The sequence below is a fragment of the Terrapene carolina genome, unplaced genomic scaffold (genome assembly GCF_002925995.2).
Source record: "Terrapene carolina triunguis isolate 2854851 unplaced genomic scaffold, T_m_triunguis-2.0 Scaffold38, whole genome shotgun sequence".
Classification (NCBI taxonomy): domain Eukaryota; kingdom Metazoa; phylum Chordata; order Testudines; family Emydidae; genus Terrapene; species Terrapene triunguis.
The window spans coordinates 1,329,846-1,349,920 of record NW_020664389.1 but is presented as its reverse complement, the minus strand read 5'-3'; the positions used below and the strand labels follow the sequence as shown (position 1 = coordinate 1,349,920).

General features: G+C 40.0%; 1 protein-coding gene across 1 annotated transcript in view; it reads left to right on the top strand.

Moving 5' to 3' along the window:
- The window catches only part of NCAM2 (neural cell adhesion molecule 2), a 242,275-nt gene that overhangs the window by 71,474 nt on the left and 150,726 nt on the right, over positions 1-20,075 (top strand). The window contains exon 9 of the mRNA XM_024212344.1: positions 14,579-14,729. Coding sequence (XP_024068112.1) covers positions 14,579-14,729 — 151 coding nt within the window. The remainder of the gene's footprint in view (positions 1-14,578; positions 14,730-20,075) is intronic.

The following is a 20,075-nucleotide window of genomic DNA, read 5'->3' as shown; positions in this document are numbered from 1 at the left end:
CGGCCCCCACTGGCCGCGGTTCGCCGTCCCGGGCCAATGGGGGCGTCGAGAAGCCACGGCCAGCATATCGCTCGCCCGCGCCGCTTCTCGCCGCCCCCATTGGCCCGGGACGGCGAACCGCGGCCAATGGGGGCCGCGATCGGCCGAAACTGCCGCGTCAGCAGGTAAATAAAACTGGCCCGGCCCACCAGGGTGCTTACTCTGGCGAACCGCGTGCCAAACGTTGGCGACCCCTGGCCTAGTGCAATGGGGACAAGATCTTGTTTGGTACCTAGAGTGAAACCTCCTATAGCAGGAGGCAAAATCTCACTGCTCACAGTAAAATTGCAAAATTTGGTAACATGGTAATTGACACACACACAGACACACACTGGGGATATGTCTTTGTCCAAACTGTGTGCTCCTCCAGATCCATCACGTTTCCCCAGTCTATTAGTTTATAAGATCAACTATGACCTTTTTAATTTTACATGCCAGCAATTTGGTTCTGTTATAGGCTCTTCATTTCCAAAAAGGTTCCCGGTTCCTAGTAAACCTAACTCTCTCCTTCCAACACCATTGTCCTATCCACTCATTGAGACCCTGCACTTCTGCCTGTCTAACTGGTCCTGTGCATGGTTTTGGAAGCATTTCAGAAAATGCTGACATGGAGGTCCTGGAATTTAATGTGTTAGATAGCAGTCTACGTTTGGCCTCCAGGAACTTTCTCCTATCTTTCCTTATGTCACTGGTATGTATATGTACTGTCACCACTGGCTCCTGTTCAACACTGTAGATAAGTCTGTGTAGATGTCTCATGAAGTCTGCACCTTCTCACCCAGCAGGCAATTCACCATGCAGTTCTCCTGGTCATCACAAAACCAACTATCCTTGTGTCTAATAATTGAATCCCCCATTATTATTACCTGTCTCTTCCTAATGTTGGGGTCCCCCAGTGCGAGAGGATACCATGACATCATCTGGAAGGGGAGTCTCAATTATGGGATTGTTTCCCTGTGCTCCAGCTTGATGTTCTGATTCCCCAAGACTTGTGTTGTCCTCAACAGCACAGAGACTGACAGAATGGGGGTGGGACCACTCTACCATGTCCCTGAAAGTCTCCTCTATGTGCCTCTCTGTTTCACTTAGCTCTTCCAGTTCAACCACTCTGGTCTAAAGCACCAATATTTGGTTTCTGAGGGCCATGAACTGCTTGCACCAAATACACACATATGCCACCTGCCCACAAGGCAGGTAATCATACATACTTCAATGAGTGCAGTAAACTGGATTGCCCCAATTCTGCTGCTGGAGTTCTACCTGCATTATTTTTATTCTTGTAGGTGTTTTTAGTTGTTTGGTTGGGGTGTTTTGGGGAGGGGTTATTGTCCTAAGCTTAAAGTAAATTTGCTAGATGAGTTTGTCTTTCACACATCCTCTCTAAACTCCCTTGCAAATCTCCCATGTTGACTAGCTCATCTGGTTGTTTAGGACCTGTCTTTTTAAACTCCTGTTCTCACTGAGCTAGTCCCGCCTCTTTGTCTCTCTCTCTCTCTCTCTCTCTCTCTCTCTATGTATGTATGTATATATATAGTAAGAGAAAGTCATCAAATCCATGAGATTTCCAAGAGATGCACTGAATGTGCTTTTATTTTCTTCACACAATGCATTCTTGCCACAGGATGTGTTGAGGCCAAGAATTTAGCAAGATTCAAAGCGGAATTGGACACTTATTTGGATAAAAAATATTCAGAGTTACAATTGTTAATGCTTGCAATTTTTGAAGGGGTATAAAACATCAGGTTTCAGGGTTCAAACCAATCTCTAACAATTAGGGATTAGGATAAAACCTTCCTGGAGACAGATTATCCCACATTTGTCCACTGGGGAGTTGCATGCACCTATCCCTGAAGCCTCTGTTGCTTGCCACTGTCAAATCGGATACAGGACCACAATTTCAATATGTAACTAAAACTAAGTGTGATGTGGTGTGCATTAACAAAACAGTTTTAAAAATAGAAAATGCCTTACACTGGGATTAACTAGATTTTCCCTTGGTGGTAAAAAAACATGATTTTACCTGATATAAAAACTCCTCTGTAGATACCATGACATACCTGGTTTGTGCCCCTCCAACTCTGTGGCAAGAGGAAAGAGGAGTGGAGGAAGAGTTTGCTGAGGCTGCAGCACTCAGCAGCAATAGGTCCTGCTTTCTGTTGTCTGTCAGCCAGTTGAAAGTTCAGAGGAGAAAAACATTGTAGGTCCCCGCGGGCTGAAAGATGGAGAGGGATTTGCCCCTTCACCCACCCATAATTGCACCAATGTTCCACAGCTCTCAGCATTTCCAAGTATTTTATTAGCTTATCTGTGGGGTGAGGAGAAGTGCTTTGCAGAAGATGGCCTGCCTAGCCCATCTCCATCCCCGTTCTGTTGTCTCAATCCTGCAGGACGCTTTACACTCCTGTGAGGTAGTGTGTGTTCTCATCTACTAGTGACTTGAATGGGAATTGAGGGAACTCAGCAACTCATGGGAGTGCTCAGTGCTTTGTAGAATTGTGCCTAGGAGAGTTGCCAGAATGAGTGAAGCTGCTGTGGGAGCCTTTACAATATACAGTTATAAATGTACAGTGCCTCTGTGAATGATGAGCAAGGTGTTAAAGTTTAAGCGAACTCAGAGTTATCTTCCCCAAGAGAAGGAGATCTTTTCCCCTGGCTCTCCACTTCTCAGTCCACCTTACAATTTTCCAAAGTGTAACACATTAAAAATAAATAAAATCAAATAAATAAGCTCATATGGCATTTTGACCTTTTTGCTGCTGGGTCTTACCACAGATCCAGGATCCACAATCTGCTGGCCCATTCATATCCTTCCTCAGTGTGAAAGACTGATGACATTTACTGTTGAGTTTTGAGTGCATTATGACAGCCTTCAGAAATCCTGTGTGGCGATCATCAGCATATGTGTCATCTCGAAAATATTTTTATGAGTTAAAAAAGAAAAAAAAAATCCACTGAATCAAACAGAGGAGGGCTGGGAGGTGGAATACATAGGTCCACAGTTAAATGTTGCTCTGAGTGTATGGTTTAAAAAAGGATCCCATAGATAAGTAAAGTGATGAAATAGCTGTATAGTGTTTCTGTAATATCACTGTAGCAAGCAAAATACTTATCTAGAGCCATGTTATCACCACTTTCTGTGAGTCAACATACAGAATTGTACCCCCATATTATGATTTTTTTAAAAGTGATTTATTTGAATGAATAGTTTCCTGTAGCCAGTTATAAAACATGTGGAGGTTTGATCTTGACAGTTTTGCTATTGACTTGAGTAAAAATGTCATCTGGTCAAAGTTCTTGAGCAGAGTGATCCTACTTACCACAACTGCTGCCATGGATAGTTCACACTGGTGATTCTGTTCACATGCATAGGGTTTGACTGATCATTAGTAGCTAGATTCTAGTAAATTAGGGTTACCATTCATCTGGATTCTCCCGGACATGTCCGGCTTTTTGAGTTTAAAAATAGCATCGGGGGGAATTTGTAAATGTCCGGATTTCCCCCACCCCCCCCCCCCCCGCCCGCAGAGCGTGGCACGGCTGACAGGGCAGCCAGCCGGATCGAGCCACTCGCACGGGGCTCCGGCAGCCAGAGCCCCTCCTCCGCTTCCCCCCTCCTCTCCCCTGAAGCTTCAGATCACTCCCCTCCTCTCTCTTCCTCCCTCCCCCTCCCTGCATTCACAGATCGCCGGCCATTTGCATCGGGCCTCCAGCAGTCTGAAGCTCCTCCCCCTGCTCCCCCTCCCCTGCTGTCCAGCGCGCCGCTCAGCAGCACTCTGCGAGGGTGGGAACCGGGCTATGCGCTCCGTGGGGGAGCGCGGCAGCGTGTCGGGCTCCGCATGGAGCCCAACACGCTATTCTGAGCGGCACGGTAAGGGGACCAGGGGGTCGGAGAAGGGTTCTGGAGGGAACAGTCAAGAGACAGGGATCAGGGGGAGGGTTGGATGGGTCAGGAGTTCTGGGGGGGCTGTCAGGGGGTGGGGGGATGGATAAGGTTTTGGGCAGTCAGGGGACAGGTAGGGGGTATGGTCCTAAGGGGGCAGTTAGGATGGGGGGGTCTCAGGAGGGGGCAGTCAGGGGACAAGGAGCAGGGAGGCTTAGGTAGGGGGTGGGGTCCTGGGGGGCAGTTAGGGGCAGGGGTCCCAGGAGGGGGCAGTCAGGGGACAAGGAGGGGGGGGGTTGGGAGTTCTGAGGGGGGCAGTCAGGGGGCAGGAAGTGGGAGGGGCAGGGGTGGGGTTAGGTCGGGGCTCCCACCGTCCTCTTTTTTGATTGTTGAAATATGGTAACCCTAGGTAAGTGAAGGTATTAGACTCTAAACAGGATCAGACCTCATATCTGCACATGCGTTGGGACTGTGTGCGTTCTGGCAGTCTCCCACTAGCATAATGGATTCTCTGGCTACTCCAATTTATGCTGGAGTCTGAACTGCAGCTCAGCAGTTTCAAAGGGAGCACAAAGGTGTAATATAGCCACCTGTGGCTGATCCTCTTGTAGCCGGAGTATCTTATCTCAGTAACTGCCTTTAAGATTAGATGTGGTTCTGTGGTAAAACTATTATTTTTGATGGCTGTACTAAATGAGGTCTGTATTAGATAAGACTTATGTTTTATGATCTTTTTCCTGTAAATTGTGCTCATCCTCCTCTGTAGAACTGACATCTATCTGAATAAAATTGTTTTTTCAGGAATGGAGCCTCTAATAACAAAGTGCAGATGATCAAAAAAAATATTAATTTCTTTGTTTTTATTTTTCCCTTTTTATTACCACAGAGGCATGTTTTTGCCCAGCTTCTCTGTAAGATTCTATCACATGCTGCTTATATACTCATCATTATTAGTCATCAACCATTTCTCCTTAGTGATTTGCACCTTATAGGCGATGATTTTGAATGACCAGATACAATGTTCTTTCTTCATCATTTCTCTTTCACATGCCTTCATGATTACAAGCAAACCAAAGTGAGCTCTTCCAAGAACAGCAGCCCGACCTTCTGTTTTATGCTGTAGTGTTTGATTTTGGTATGTGGAGTGTGGTGTGTCACCTGACTACTCACCAGCTAAAATGTTGTAAGTAAGCACCAGCACGAAGCAATAAAGGTTTATATAGTTTATATAGTGTTGTCATTTCTTAAATGCCATCTGGAGCTCTCAAGAATATAATTTTCCTGAATTATAAAAATCTGCATAGTACCTGCTTGCATTTCCACTTTGAATTCTTTGAAAGTAGCCACTATGTCTGCAGATGGAAAGAAAGTCAAAGCAACAAAATGCCTTTACTTCAAGACTAGTTTTTCATGACTTCCTATGTATTACACTGTAGACCTTCAGTTAATGGCTTAGTCTGAATAAGTTCTCCCATGTGGAATAAGCAGCTTTCAACCCCTTCAGAAATTTGTAGCATGCAGCAATGATTGCTACCTGCTTGAAATCTGTAATAAACCAGCTGCTGTTCTAGATGACTCCCAAGGTCTTACATAAAAATAATTCAAGTCCAAGACTCTGCTGTAGCATTATTCTGATTCACTGGACATTAAGGCATAAACACGTAGCAATACTCTGGAATTTTCTGCTGTTTTCAACAGGTGCATGGATAGAATACATTTACCTGAAGAGTATGGGGAATGTTGTGAATATACCATCCAGAAGGGAGCTTCCATCAGCTTCTGCACGTTGATGGCTGTTGTGAATGACAGCCCTTTCTCATCGTCAAAGGTAGATTCTCAAACTAGGAATTGTTTGTCACCTATTTTTGTTGGACTTCTGGAATTTTATCCTAATCCAGTACCTTCAACTCAGTTGGCAACTCTTCTCTTCTACCTTGTTACTTCAAGGACCAGCTTACTGGGCCAATCTATATCTGCTGGTTGAAATGCTTCAGACTGAATGATTCACAAGTGTCTGGTTTGAAGTTTTTGCTCTTTCATGGATGACAATTCAACAGCAACTGAAAGCAGCAAGTTTCCTGACAATGGTTGTGAAATTCCAAAGATGATTCTGTTCATCAACTTCTTCTTGAAAATTCAATGTCATGTGTTCAAAATATCAGTAGACCATATAGTAATGGGTCCTTGCTTTTATAGTTAGGAACCATCTGACTGCAGAAAATGAAAGAATGAAGAACTAAGCATAAAGTTAAAGTGTCTTCTTGTTTGGGCTCTGCTACTGTTGACATCTGTGACCGCTACTTTGGAAGAATTCAGACCAGAAATATTGCAAGTGCTGCAGAGGTTTTTGTGTGTTTTCAGGACAATTATGGGAATGTATTTAAGAAAAAAAAACAGTTTAAATACTAGACCCGTGCTCCTTTAACATTTTGGTAGCTGAAACGTGACATTCTTTGTATCCAAAAAACACTGAAGCATATCACAGAAGGTGCAAGTTGTCAGTGAGAAAAGCCTGATGTCTCTATACAGTGACAGGCACTGAACTCTAATAGAGTGATATGGGGAGTTATGATACTTTAGTCATAAAAACAAGTTTTAAACTCTAATATGAGAACAAATAAAGTAATTTCAACCTGTCTAGATGTTAAATGTGAGGATTTTATTAGAGATCTTGTACTTGTCCTTCAATAATATAAAATAGATCATTTCACAACCAAACGCACAATCACTGAGCTCTATAGGAGAGAAGATAATCAACACAGTGTCACAGCTGCTCTCACCAGACAAATTATACTATCAAAGACCAGCCACAATCCAGTCACTATTTCATGCAGCTGTTCTCACCTGCCACACTACTCCCAGCCAACTCAAAATGCACATTCTGGCAAATGTACAATGCCATCTCATTTGGTCCAGTAATCCCACAGTTGGAGTCAGAGAAGGGTTTGATCAATCAAACTCAACCAATAACTACGCCCCCAAGTCATACCAGTTGCAGCCTGCTACAATTGTGAAGCAAGAAGAAAAGAAAAGAGTTTCCAACCATCATCTCATTGTGCACTATCCACCAACACAAAACAACTGAAAAGTTATACACTTGAATCTGTAACATCACTGGACTCATGCCCCTGGAGACATTCTCTGTATCAGAGCACATGATTAGTCCTAAAAGTTGGTTTACACCAAAAGCTGCTATTTTCTCTCCCTGGATACTATTCTCTTAGCAATTTCCTCAAGACTCCTGAAAGAGGCATGTCTCCTCTGGAACCCTTAGATATGAGGTTCTCATCAACCCCACTGCTCTCTTGGGAGCCTTGGAAGATGTTTTCCACCCAGCAGCCTGCCAATAATTGCATACATGGGACACCAAATATCAGGAGGAAATTCCAGGGATCAAAGCAGGAAAATTCAGGTAACAGGTGATATATAAAGCAATACAAGTAATAAATAAATTGCAGAGCCCACAGATAAGCAGGTAACCACACTGATGTCATCATTTTAAAGTATTTGATAGAATTCACTAGAGGTGAACTGAATTTTGGGGCAGGGGTATTGTATTTATGTAGAGAACTTCTCAACTTGATTTGTGTTTGGAAAGATTTTTATTTTTTATCATGGCTCTACACAGTTATTAACTTTGAGCTCACTTCAGCATCTATAAAGAACAATCTCATTTTGTTCTTGACAGTTTATTGTACCTTGAATATTTAATCTTTAGGTCTTTGTAAATAAGGCTGATGGAATTAGATTGCTATCACTATTCAAAATGCTGGGCTGTCATGCTGTGAGAGGTTAAACTTTCCAGTTCACTGAATAGGTTTTACGTGTTTCAGTCAGATTTCTTGGGATGGATTGCTTCGTTGAACTCTCATTTATCAGATCATTAGCTTCTAGTCCTACTTGACTACATTTTGAAAGTGTCATAGATCAAGATTTTAAAAATATAGTCAGCATTATTGTATGAAGTCATAGGGCCATACTGAGACCTCCCATAAGTGGATGAAACTCCAATGTAGCCAATGTGTTCCCTTGTCTGGATTATCCCAGTTTTTACTACATCAATTTTAAAATTACTTTTGTTAAGCTGGTGTATTTTTGAAGTATACAGTGCTCCAAATTTAGCTTGTTTTTCTGACATTTTTTATTGTGTCTTAATGTACTACTTTGTAAATTTCTGTGGCACTGTGCTCTCCTATGTGTGCATGACTTAAACAGAATAAGCCAGAGTAGTCCACATGGAGAGAAAAGGCAGCTATGCATAACACTCTCCCATCTGTATAATAGCCTCACTCTCTTCCAGAAAAAATGGGCCAGGTAGAAAAAAGGGGTTCTGGCCTGGAGTAGAGGAGAAGAGACTGGGAGGAGCTACACTAGACAGTACATTCCCATCCAAGAACCGTAGAACAACACATTAAAAGGGGTTATACAGTAAACTTAATGCTGCTTGAATCAGCATTCCTCTCCTGTGTGTTCTTGGTGACATCCTCCCACAGGCTGAGCGCCCACATTTGGGTTGTCAACCTACACTTGTGCATCACCATGTCTATTGACTAATCCAGCCATGCTGCAGTGGCTGTGTATGGGTATTGGGGTCAGACAAGCCCAGCAGTACCTCTACATAACTACCTGGGGGTCTGAAGTGTTCAAGCCCTGGAAACCATCCAGAAAGATAACACAGTGATGGACATCTGTATAAAAACCTAGATAGATAATGGGATTGTCTGACCTGCTTTTTCTGGGATCGCTTGCCCTCTATGCTCCTCGGGTGATCCCAGAGAACTGGGATGAATGCAGTTTTTTAAAAATACATATACTAGGTGTTTTTTCCCCCCATCTACCAAGTTTTACATGGGAGAAGAACTTTGGATAACAATTAAAATTTATGCTACTTTTATGAAAGAGGCTATACAAAAAGCAATTATAATTATCATTTACATATTGGCTCTCCTGAGAAGAGAACCTACCATTTTCAGCAACCGGAAATGTTACTGCTATGCCGTAATCTATTGCTGATCATTATGAACAACTTACAGCTGGCATTTGCTTCCTGGAAAGTGCCAGACTGAGTTTATGTTCATCTATTGGCTAATTAATAAGTTGTGGTTTAGTATCTCGCTGATTTTGATAATGTGTGCCCCAACTTAGCTTTTAAGACCCTCTGGATAAGAGTTTACTATTACAGCATTGAATTGTAGAACTGATTGCTGTTGGCCACAGTATTAATTCAAATGGGGATGACTTTCACCCTCGTATGTTTAAGAAATACGAAGTACAGTGGTCATATTAAAGTTATCATTTGACAACAATTACCGCATAATGATCTCAGCTACCTCATAGATTTTCTCTATATTAAGTATAGGAGATAGCTGTGGTATTAATGTTGTATCTCTGGACAAATACTGACTATTTTAATAGGAGACACTGTATTTTATATGTACATTAAAACATCAATAAACTGAGAGTAAATGAGTAAACTAATTTTGGTTGGTAGCAGTGACATAAAAGCATCTTCAACTACTATTCTAGGCCTAAAGAGGTGGCAGTTAATTTCCTGAGAAACCAAATGGAATTGAAATAACAATGAACAAGACACTATAATACACCTCTACCCCGATATAACGCGACCCGATATAACACGAATTCGGATATAACGCGGTAAAGCAGTGCTCCGGGGGGGCGGGGCTGCGCACTCCGGCGGATCAAAGCAAGTTCGATGTAACGCGGTTTCACCTATAACGCGGTAAGATTTTTTGGCTCCCGAGGACAGCGTTATATCTGGGTAGAGGTGTATATATTTTCTAATTATCAAATTATATCAATGAATATTAATAAATAGAAATGTTTATATATAGATATCAGTTTATTCATGAAATACTGTATATTCCCATAGCATTTTTATTTCCTCCACCTATAGCCTTTTTAAATCTAATAAAGCCATACTGGTGACTTATAAAGGAAAAGTAAATAACGTAATCCCTGTTAAAGCCCACTAAGGTGAAAAAAAAACATGTCACTATTATTCAAATGGTCTTATGCTTCTCATTGCATACGGTAGAGGGCCTGAATATCAGAGCAGTAGAGTATCAGAGTAGAATATTCACTTTTATAGGTAGTTAGTTTTGATGACCCTGTTGCTAGCCCTAGCATTGCAAAATGTTGTAATATCTTGATTAGTTATCCATATTTGGGTATATTCTGCTCTCAGTTGTACCTATTGACTATAGTGTTTAACCTATTGACTATAGTGGGTTTGCACAGGTGTAGCAGAGAGAAGAATTTGAACTATTACGTTTATTTAGAATTTGATACGGAGATATGGCCTTGCTGACCATTTCTGGTAGTTTGGAGATAGTCATAACTTCTTACTCTTCTAACAAAGTAAATAGACAAAATTCATCTGAAACTTAGAACAATGAGGTATGATGGTCAACATTTATAAAGAAAATATTTGCTTTATTTATTACATACTTCTCTGGTGATTATCACTATAATGTGTGAACACACAATACCGTGCCATGACATTACAGTCTAATTACAGAAAAATATTACAATGAAACTAACTTTATGCTAAATTAAATGTTTCCTTTATAATGTTTATCATTGTGTATAACACTGATCATTGTGTGTGTAATATATTTTCCTTTTCTGAAACCATAATGCCATAAATACACAGAGAAACTTGAAGTCCTTAGGCAAAATTCCAATTGATTTCAAGAACATACGCTTTGATTTCATTGGGATTATTCTAACACTTTGCAGAAATATTTTCTGTATTGGATAGTAATACTTCTCATTTTGAGGAACATCATTCATTTTAGCCCAAAAGAGACCTACATTGGACATATGTTGTGTGAAACATTATTAAAATCTATTTACTTCCAAAATAAATAATCAGAAAACCAAAGTTACTGTAAGAGTTATTTACGCTAAAGGAATAAATCAGATACCATCTTAAGTTTCCTCTGTGACTATTTTTTTTTCCCTTTTCCCTCATTTTGGATCTTTGTTACACACCTAGTCCCTAATTTCAGCTTTGGCAGGTTGAAAGAAGTGGCACTACTACTTAATAAAGCTATTGTATTGCTACTTAATAAAAACATCTTCACTTTTATTTGTGATCATAAATAAACAAGAGGGATTGGCTGGGACACATGACTTACAAGGAGAGGTTTACACAGGGCCGGCTCTGGCTTTTTTGCCACCCCAGGCAAAAAAGCCTCCGGCCGCCCCCTCCCCCCCCCCCAGGGGGGGGGGGGGGGGGCCGGCGGGGCCCCCGGGGGGGGGGGGGGGCCCGGCGGGGGGTCTGATCTCCCCGGCGGCCAGAGGGCCGGGGGGAAGGCGGCGAGCCCGGCTGTGGCCCCGCTCTCCCCGGCGGCGGGAGCTGGAGCGCCGCGCCGCCCCCCTCCAGGTGCCGCCCCAAGCACAAGCTTGGTGGGCTGGTGCCTGGAGCTGGCCCTGGGTTTACAGAACTGGGCTTGTTTAGTCTGCGGAAGAGAAGAGTGGGGGGGGGGGGGATTTGATAGGAGCCTTCAACTACCTGAAGGGGGATTCCAAAGAGGATAGAGCTCGGCTGTTCTTGGTGTTGGCAGATGACAGAACAAGGAGCAATGTTCTTAAGTTGCAGTGGGAGAGGTCTAGGTTGGATATTAGGAAACACTATTTCACTAGGTGGGTGGTGAAGCACTGGCATTGGTTACCTGAGGTGTGGAATCTCCATCCTGAGAGGTTTTTAAGGCCCTGCTTGACAAAACCATGGCTGGGATAATTTGATTGGTGTTGGTCCTGCTTTGAGCAGGGGATTGGACTAGATGACCTCCTGAGGGCTCTTCCAACCCTAATCTTCTATGATTCTATGATTTATATGAATAATGGAAACATTCACAGTTCCATTAGATAGTATTATAAATACAATAAACCCCCCAAGAATTAGAAGGGATGACCTCAATGAGACAAACCCTCATCCTTCAGGGCATAAACCAACTGATGGATGAACTTCTGCTCTAAACATTTTAATTCTGTAATTGTTTACTTAGACATTTTTGCACCTTTTTCCCAAAAGATGTGGTAATGACTATTTTTGGAAACAGGAAACCATTGCCCCAATCTGTTTGCAAAAGTCAGACAGTAAAATAATTTCAGCAGATATATTTGTATAGAGATAATATAACACATTACAATTTATCGGGGAGAGTTTATTGCACAGTACAATAGAAAGGTCCTTCATCATAGTTTAAGTGGACCTTTTTTTAAAAAAAAAATGTGTTATTTTTGCAGGGCTTCACTAAACCAACAGTCCAAAGACAATATTTTTCTTATGTCATCTCTCATTACTCTATATTGCTGTATTTGAAAGGATAGATTTAGATTCTTCTAAGGAACAAATGTATTACTGTATGTTTATCAGAACTAAGTAAGTATATGTTTAATGATGAGACCTATATTTCAATTGGAGCTGCATGGTCCTGAACGAGAATATTGCCCCCTGGTATTAACACTAACATCAGGTCTTACATCCTGTGCATCCATCAGATCATTTTTTTCCTTTCTGTTCAACTACCTTACTCCTGTATGATGATAGTTGTTAATGAATGGATAGTGCTGTTAACTACTCCCTATTGTATCTCTGACTTTTTTAACTTAAAGTTACATTCACAAGTCATAAGGTCATTTCAGTATAGGAAGTCTCTGATAGCAATATTAAATGTTACCCAATATGATCCAATTGCAGTTCTCAAGGTAAAATCAGAAAGAGTAGTCACTGAATGTATTGTAAAACTGCTAAAACACTTTTGCTTCAATTTATTTTTTAAACAGGAACAAACTTGATGTAGAATTATCCATTTGTTTATTTCACTTTTTAACGTAGAACCAGTTAAGCAGCATCCAAACAAGTAACAACAGTCATCAATTTTAACAAATATTAAAACAAAAATTGAAAACATGCCAGACCTGCAAATAAATAAATAAAATAATTTTAAAAGCCAAATTTAAAAAAGATTACAACAAATGAATAAACAAAAAAATCTACGCAAAACATGATGTATCAAGATCTTTTACTCTAGTAGTTGTTCACTAGTGACTGTAAATTCTGACATTTGTATGAATGTCCTGATGACTTGAGGCTATGCATTTGTTTAATATAATTTGCAGCATTTAAGATCGACATAGTAGGAGATAGTGACCTTGTTTTATTTCTATCAGTTTGAGGGATTTTAGGGCATATTCTTGCGCTGGCATCTACTATTTCAAACCCCTGCACCCATGCAAAATCCTATTGAGTTCGATGGGACTGTGCACAGGAAATGAGGTCTGTGCTATTGGATTCTGAAGTGGGATCAGGACCACAGGTTTCTCTATATAATGATTCCGACATGTACCTTGCTGATATTGTGTTGATGTGAACAATTCTGTGAACTGATTTGCATGTCATTTTCCTTCATTAATTCAGAAACTAATCATATAGACATGAGGTAAAATCCTTCCAACACTAGCAGTCACAATAGGAATCCTTATGGTAATAAGCAGTAGAGCCAGGCAGCAAGGGTTTACAGGATAGGACCTCAGAGTGCTTTGGATGTTTAAAGTATTGTACAAGCATTAACTAATTACTCCTGACAACACTCCTGAGAGGTAGGTATCATGTCCCCATCCCCCATCGTACAGATGAAAGAACTGCGGCAAAGAGGTGAAGTGAGTTGCTGAAGGCTGTAAAGCAAATAAACTGCAGAGCGAGGATTAGAATTGAGACATTCCAAACTCCTAACCCTTTGCTCATTCCTCTGGACCATGTTACTTCACAGAAGTTAAAGTGCCACTCTCAAGTATTTAAAAACATTTTTCTCAATGTCTATTTTATTTTTCATACTCTTACAGGCTTGTAAATTATATTTTTTTCCTACCTGTTATGCCCACCATCAATATATCCTCCCCCACCCCCAAGCTGGCAAATATTGAACTTTTTTTCCTGGTAAAGCAGAAGCCAATAAGTATGTATGTATGTATGTTTGTTTGTTTATCACAGTTTACTTCTATGTTATATTTCTGTGTTGTCATAAGTATCATCAGTGAAGTCCAGTGGTTCCAGGAGTGTTTCCGGACCGTGGTTTCTTAGTTAATTTGTGTTTCTAGCAGAAAAATAAAAATAATAAAGCTATCAATAGCTGCTTTTTCATTTTTGGATTTTTCAACTTCTCACTGATATGAAAGAGAACAGAGAGAGACACTGTAATCTTATTTACAATGATTTTAAACCAATATAATTCCATTGACTTGATCGGAGTTACTCCTCATTTACAACAGTGTGAAATCAGAATCAGGCTCTTTAGAATTGACAGACAGATTATATCAATCTTAAAATTATAATTTTGGGGATCTAACTACTTGACAGTGTTCCTTTAAGCATGTACTTATTCCCTTGACCATGGAGTCTAGAATCAGAACTTCTCTTTTGTTTAGATTTTTTTTTAATTGTATATTTGACAGATTTTGAAATTGCTTAGTCATTAATATTTATTTCACCATACATTATGAGATGTTTTCACAACAAATACTGTACATTCAGTCATAATTATTAATGGTGTTTTATATATAAAACAAATACACATATACGTATATATCTATATATGAAACCCTTTCTCTTTCTTGAATCAATGTAAACAGAGCCCAGATGGCCGTATAGAAGTCAAAGGGCAGCATGGAAAATCGTCACTGCATATTAAAGATGTGAAGTTGTCAGATTCAGGGAGATATGACTGTGAAGCTGCAAGTAGAATTGGTGGGCATCAAAAGAGCATGTACCTTGATATTGAATGTAAGTTCTAACATTTTGTTTTCTCTTTAAATTTGTTTTAAAAGAAAAAAAAAGTACATTCTTAATGGAAGATCAAATTTTACTGACAATTCATGCTTAAACTCGAATAATTTAAGAAAAAGTGCCCTTCCAAGGTTAGCAATTCTGAACACACCAGATGAAATCCTGGCCCTAGTGAAGCCAATGAGATTTTTGCCAATAACTTCATGAGGGTCAGCGTTTCACCCATAATGATATTTTGGTGGCTTCCCTCACTGCCACACCTTATGACTGAACTTGGTAACTTTTTCAAGACTTTCAGGCTGGTGGAGACTAGCTGTGGGTGCAAATGTTTTGGGGAATAAAGTAATAACTCATCTGAGCTGCATCTCAGTCTTGAATTGAAGTTTCTAAAACTGTCTGGAATATTCTCTCCCTCTCTTTCCATTACCTCTCCTCCCCTCCCCCCCCCCAACTATACTCCTACTTTTGTTATAACCATTCTTGGAGTTCAAACATGTGACAAATCTCCCTGCCCCCACTGATCTTGTCACTTCCAATCAAAATTTTGTTTGGTGGAAACTTCACAAGCAACAGTAGTGATATTTGTTCATTGGTATCTGAGACTGATTGGTATATTGGACTTCATCCGAAATCCACTGAACTTGATGGGAATCTTTCTGTTGACTTCAGTAGCAATTGGATTGGGTCTATAGTGGGGAGGAAGGGAAGATGAATAATGATTGTTTTGCTTTTGCTGAATCCCAGTTGGGTGACTCCTAAAGTAGCATTGACAGAGATCTCACAGTAGGCTGCATGTGCCACCTTTTTGATAGGAAGTGAGTCTAAAAAGACAAATGAAAAATATTCAGACTGAAGAATTGGAGCAAGTAATTTATGCTGGATGAAGGAGATGGAGAGATTTGCCAACACAAATAGAACTAAACAAATACAGTAGAAGCTGTTAAACTGAATTATGAAAAATAGCTTTAATGCAGTTATTCATGAACAATATTCATTTGGAGACTTCTGAGGTTTGTGAAATACTTTTATGTTTTTGAGAGTGTACTCTCTTAAAAGATGCATTCCTTGAACATCTCAGTGTTACCCCTCAGTGCACAGAAAATATATTCCTTTGTGTACATTTTAATTTAAAATACTTTTGCTGTGTCGCTGGTGTAAGGAACAAAAAATGAATACGCTGATGTGTTCCTTTAAAATCCTGTTGTTAAGATCTGTTTTCCTGTAATACAGATCTAAGGTGACATGAGATATATTGTTCAATTGAGATTTTAAAATGGCTACTCTTTTTAAAAATAATCAATTTTACTTCTGCTTTTATATTCTGTGTCCAGTGTAGGGTTATGCAATTACAGAAGTGGTTCATGGGCCACATTATGTGAAACATATGAGCTACGGAAACTTAAGAGCACATTAGAAGCACAAAATTAATACTGAAGGGCACATTAACATAATCTCTAGATGAATACAATGGAATAATGTAGTCAAAGGTCTCTGTCAAAGTAAGAGTTTTAGTATGATAGCAGATGTCCTAAATTGAATTGTAGTACCGTCTTCCTTCTCAATGCGAGGCAGTTGTATGGTAGATTTACTTTTAACACTTAAATAGAACTAATCTGATGGTATTAAAATCGAAAATTTATTAGCATTTGCTGTTAAATCTGGATGTGGTTAACTGCTCAAACTAATTTGAAATGCCAGAAAACTTTCTACAGTTCGAATTGAAAAATCTTTGAACCCATTAGCAGGTAATTGGTGGGTTTGTTTGTTTGTTTGCTGGGTTGTTGGTTTTTTTTGGACACTTAATATGTTAGCACCATTTAAGATGACAACATTTCAAATGTATAATGCATGACTTGTTGTTTTGACCTCACATAGCATTATATGATTAGACCTGATGAAAATGCTATCCCGTTGACTGTTTTATTGACTCTTTACACTTTTTATATTATGTGACGGGTTGGATCACAGAAACCCCCTTGGGAACTGCCACCCAATGTACCAAGACTACCCCTGCTCCTGTTTTCCCTGCCACCTCAGGACTCCAGCACCCTGTCTTACTGAGTCAGACACTCCCGTCTGCTTCAACACAGACCCAGGGTCTGAATCACTTGTCCCAAAGCTGCAAGTTTACCTGAAAACAGCTCACAGAAGTGTGCTTGTCTTTAGCACTCAGATGCCCAACTCCCAATGGGGTCTAAACCCAAATAAATCCGTTTTACCCAGCATAAAGCTTATGCCGAGTAAACTCATAAATTGCTCCCCCTCTATAACACTGATAGAGAGATATGCACAGTTGTTTGCTCCCCCAGGTATTAATACATACTCTGAGTAAATTACTAAATAAAAAGTGATTTTATTAAATACAGACAGTAGGATTTAAGTGGTTCCAAGTAGTAACAGACAGAACAAAGTAAGTCACCAAGTAAAATAAAATAAAACGCGCAATCTATGTCTAATCAAACTAAATACAGGTAAGTTCCTCACCAGTTCCAGAATGCTCCCTTTTACAGGCTAATCTCCTTTCAGCCTGGGTCCAGCAATTACTCACACCCCCTGTAGTTACTGTTGTTTGTCCTAGTTTCCTTCAAGTATCCTGGGGGGATGGAGAGGCTCCTTCTTTAGCCAGCTGAAGACAAAATGGAGGGGTCTCCCACGGGTTTAAATAGACTCTCTCGTGGGTGGAGACCCCCCCCTCCTCCCTCCTATGCAAAGTCCAGCTCCAAGATGGAGTTCTGGAGTCACCTGGGCAAGTCACATGTCCCTGCATGACTCAGTCTTTACAGGCCGAAGCCATTGTCCACATGGTATCTTGCATGTCTCCAGGAAGACTTCTTATGTGGATTGGAGCATTCCAAGATGCATTGTTCTCCAAGTGTTTCCTGATCAGGTACTTAACCTGGCGAATTCCTTCCTAAAGAAGCTGACCAAATGCCTCCCAAAGCTTACTTAGAAACCAAGCAAGCATACAGCCCATATTCTTAACCTCAAGTAGAAAATGATATATATGTACAAATAGGATGAATAGATATAGTAGACCATAACCTTTACGGAGATATGTTACATGGCACAGGCAGCACAAAACATATTTCAGTTACGTCATACATACATTTATAAGCACCCCCTCCCCATAAAGCCTTATGGGGTACACTGTCACATATTACTTTTTGAATCTTTGTAAGGGACTCAAATACTTAAGAATGGTTCTATGAGACTGATAACTGAAGTACAATATTTATTTTCAAAGCAAGTGCTCTCTGGTAGCAGGAGTGCAAGTTTCTCCACATTGCCTAAACAGTGAAACTTATTCATGACATGAAGGGAACACCTCTAGTGATGAGAGAATAGTTCTGTCTTCATGCCCATTCTGATTAGACTGCCATTCGTAGTGAAGATTTTTATCATCGGAACACTTGTCCACGAGCAAATGAACTGAGACCACAACTTAATTTGGCCAAACCACAAAGATCTTGTCAAATGATAATGACTTCTACTGACCTTACCCATATTTAAATTAGTGTCCTAGAGATGAAAGCTTCTTTATATCAATAATATCAATCTCCCAAGTCATCCGGTTCCCATAATAAAACTATTTTTAACAAAATGATCTCTTCACAGGACACTCTTGCTATTTTTACATACAACAATCTTGTCAAAATCATCAGGAACAAAATGTAGTTCTCTCATCCACAAATAAATTCCTTCTCTGTAGCTGATGTAATATATCCAGTAGCTGCCTCTTGTTTCCAGTCACTTTCTTGATGATATTTGGGCTGGAGATCTCCTCTGACAACCCTACTGTTCCACCAGTAAATTATGCTGTACTCCTACAGCAAAATGGTGAAAAGGAGTGATTCTTTATGAGATTCTATGAAGTCTGTATAGAACCGATTCTTTGTACAGGTCTGTCTCATCTTATGCGAGGGTTCCGTTCCGCGGTTAGCGCGTAAAGTGAAAACCGCGTATAGTCAAAATTACATTGAGTTAAATGGCGGGCGGAATCGCCCGCAATACAGGCACAGTATTAAAATTGTTATATTTCTCTTTTTTTTTGTTTTTGTTTTTGTCGACCGTGTAAAGCTGAAATCGCGCATGTTAAATGCGCGTAAAATGTGACAGATCTGTAGAATCTTTGTGATTTTCCAGATTACTTAAATTGATCGCCTTTTTCAGCAGTTCAATAGTAATAACAACAATGTCCTTTACACCTTCTAAATATTTTTAAAAACAAATTTACTAATCCCCATGCAATTCTTGGAAATAGGTATTATAGTTATTGTATTGCACACTTTACTGAAAACATAGTATTTCCCATTTTACATATGAAGAAAGTCAGATACAGAGAAGTTAATTGACTTGCTGAAGGCTACAGAGGGAATCCCCGAGTCAATGTACTAATCTACCAATGTCACACTGGGATTATCCCAGAGTTTTGAATTCCTTGGTTTATATACTAGAATAGCATTTGCCATTAATTTTTTTCATTAAAGCCAGAGACATAAATGTATACTACACTGTACCAGTGGGAGAACACTTTAACCTGTCTGGCCATTCTATGACAGACCTGCGGGTGGCTATCTTAAAACAGAAAAACTTCAAAAACAGACTCCAACGAGAGACTGCTGAGCTGGAATTGATATGCAAACTAGACACAATCAACTCAGGGCTAAACAGGGATTGGGAATGGCTGAGCCATTACAAACATTGAATCTATCTCCCCTTGTAAGTATTCTCACACTTGCTTCTTATCAAACTGTCTGTACTTGGTTACCTTGATTATCACTTCAAAAGTTTTTTTTCTCTTACTTAATTGGCCTCTCAGAGTTGGTAAGACAACTCCCACCTGTTCATGCTCTCTGTATGTGTGTATATATATCTCCTCGATATGTTTCACTCAATATGCATCCGAAGAAGTGGGTTGTAGCCCACGAAAGCTTATGCTCTAATAAATTTGTTAGTCTCTAAGGTGCCACAAGTACTCCTGTTCTTTTTGCGTATACTACACTGTAATTCATAATTAATACTAGTGTTGTTCCTAATAGTAATTCATAACCATGCCTAATGCCATTCCATAAATTAATGTTCTTAACAGTGTTTCCTCATGTTCTTTTTTCATTGATTTGAGAAGTTTGTACAGTGACAAAGAACATGTTCGTGTCACATTTTTCCAGTATATTACATTCAGACGTAATGGAAATACATAGTTCATAGTGTCTCTATCTCATCACTTTATTCTCAGTGACCATCAGCAGAGACTTAACTATCAGCATGATTGGTGGGAGATTCTACATTTTATCCATGCTTTCTCTTGGAGTTGCTTTTGATGATAAGAGCAATTGCTCTTGA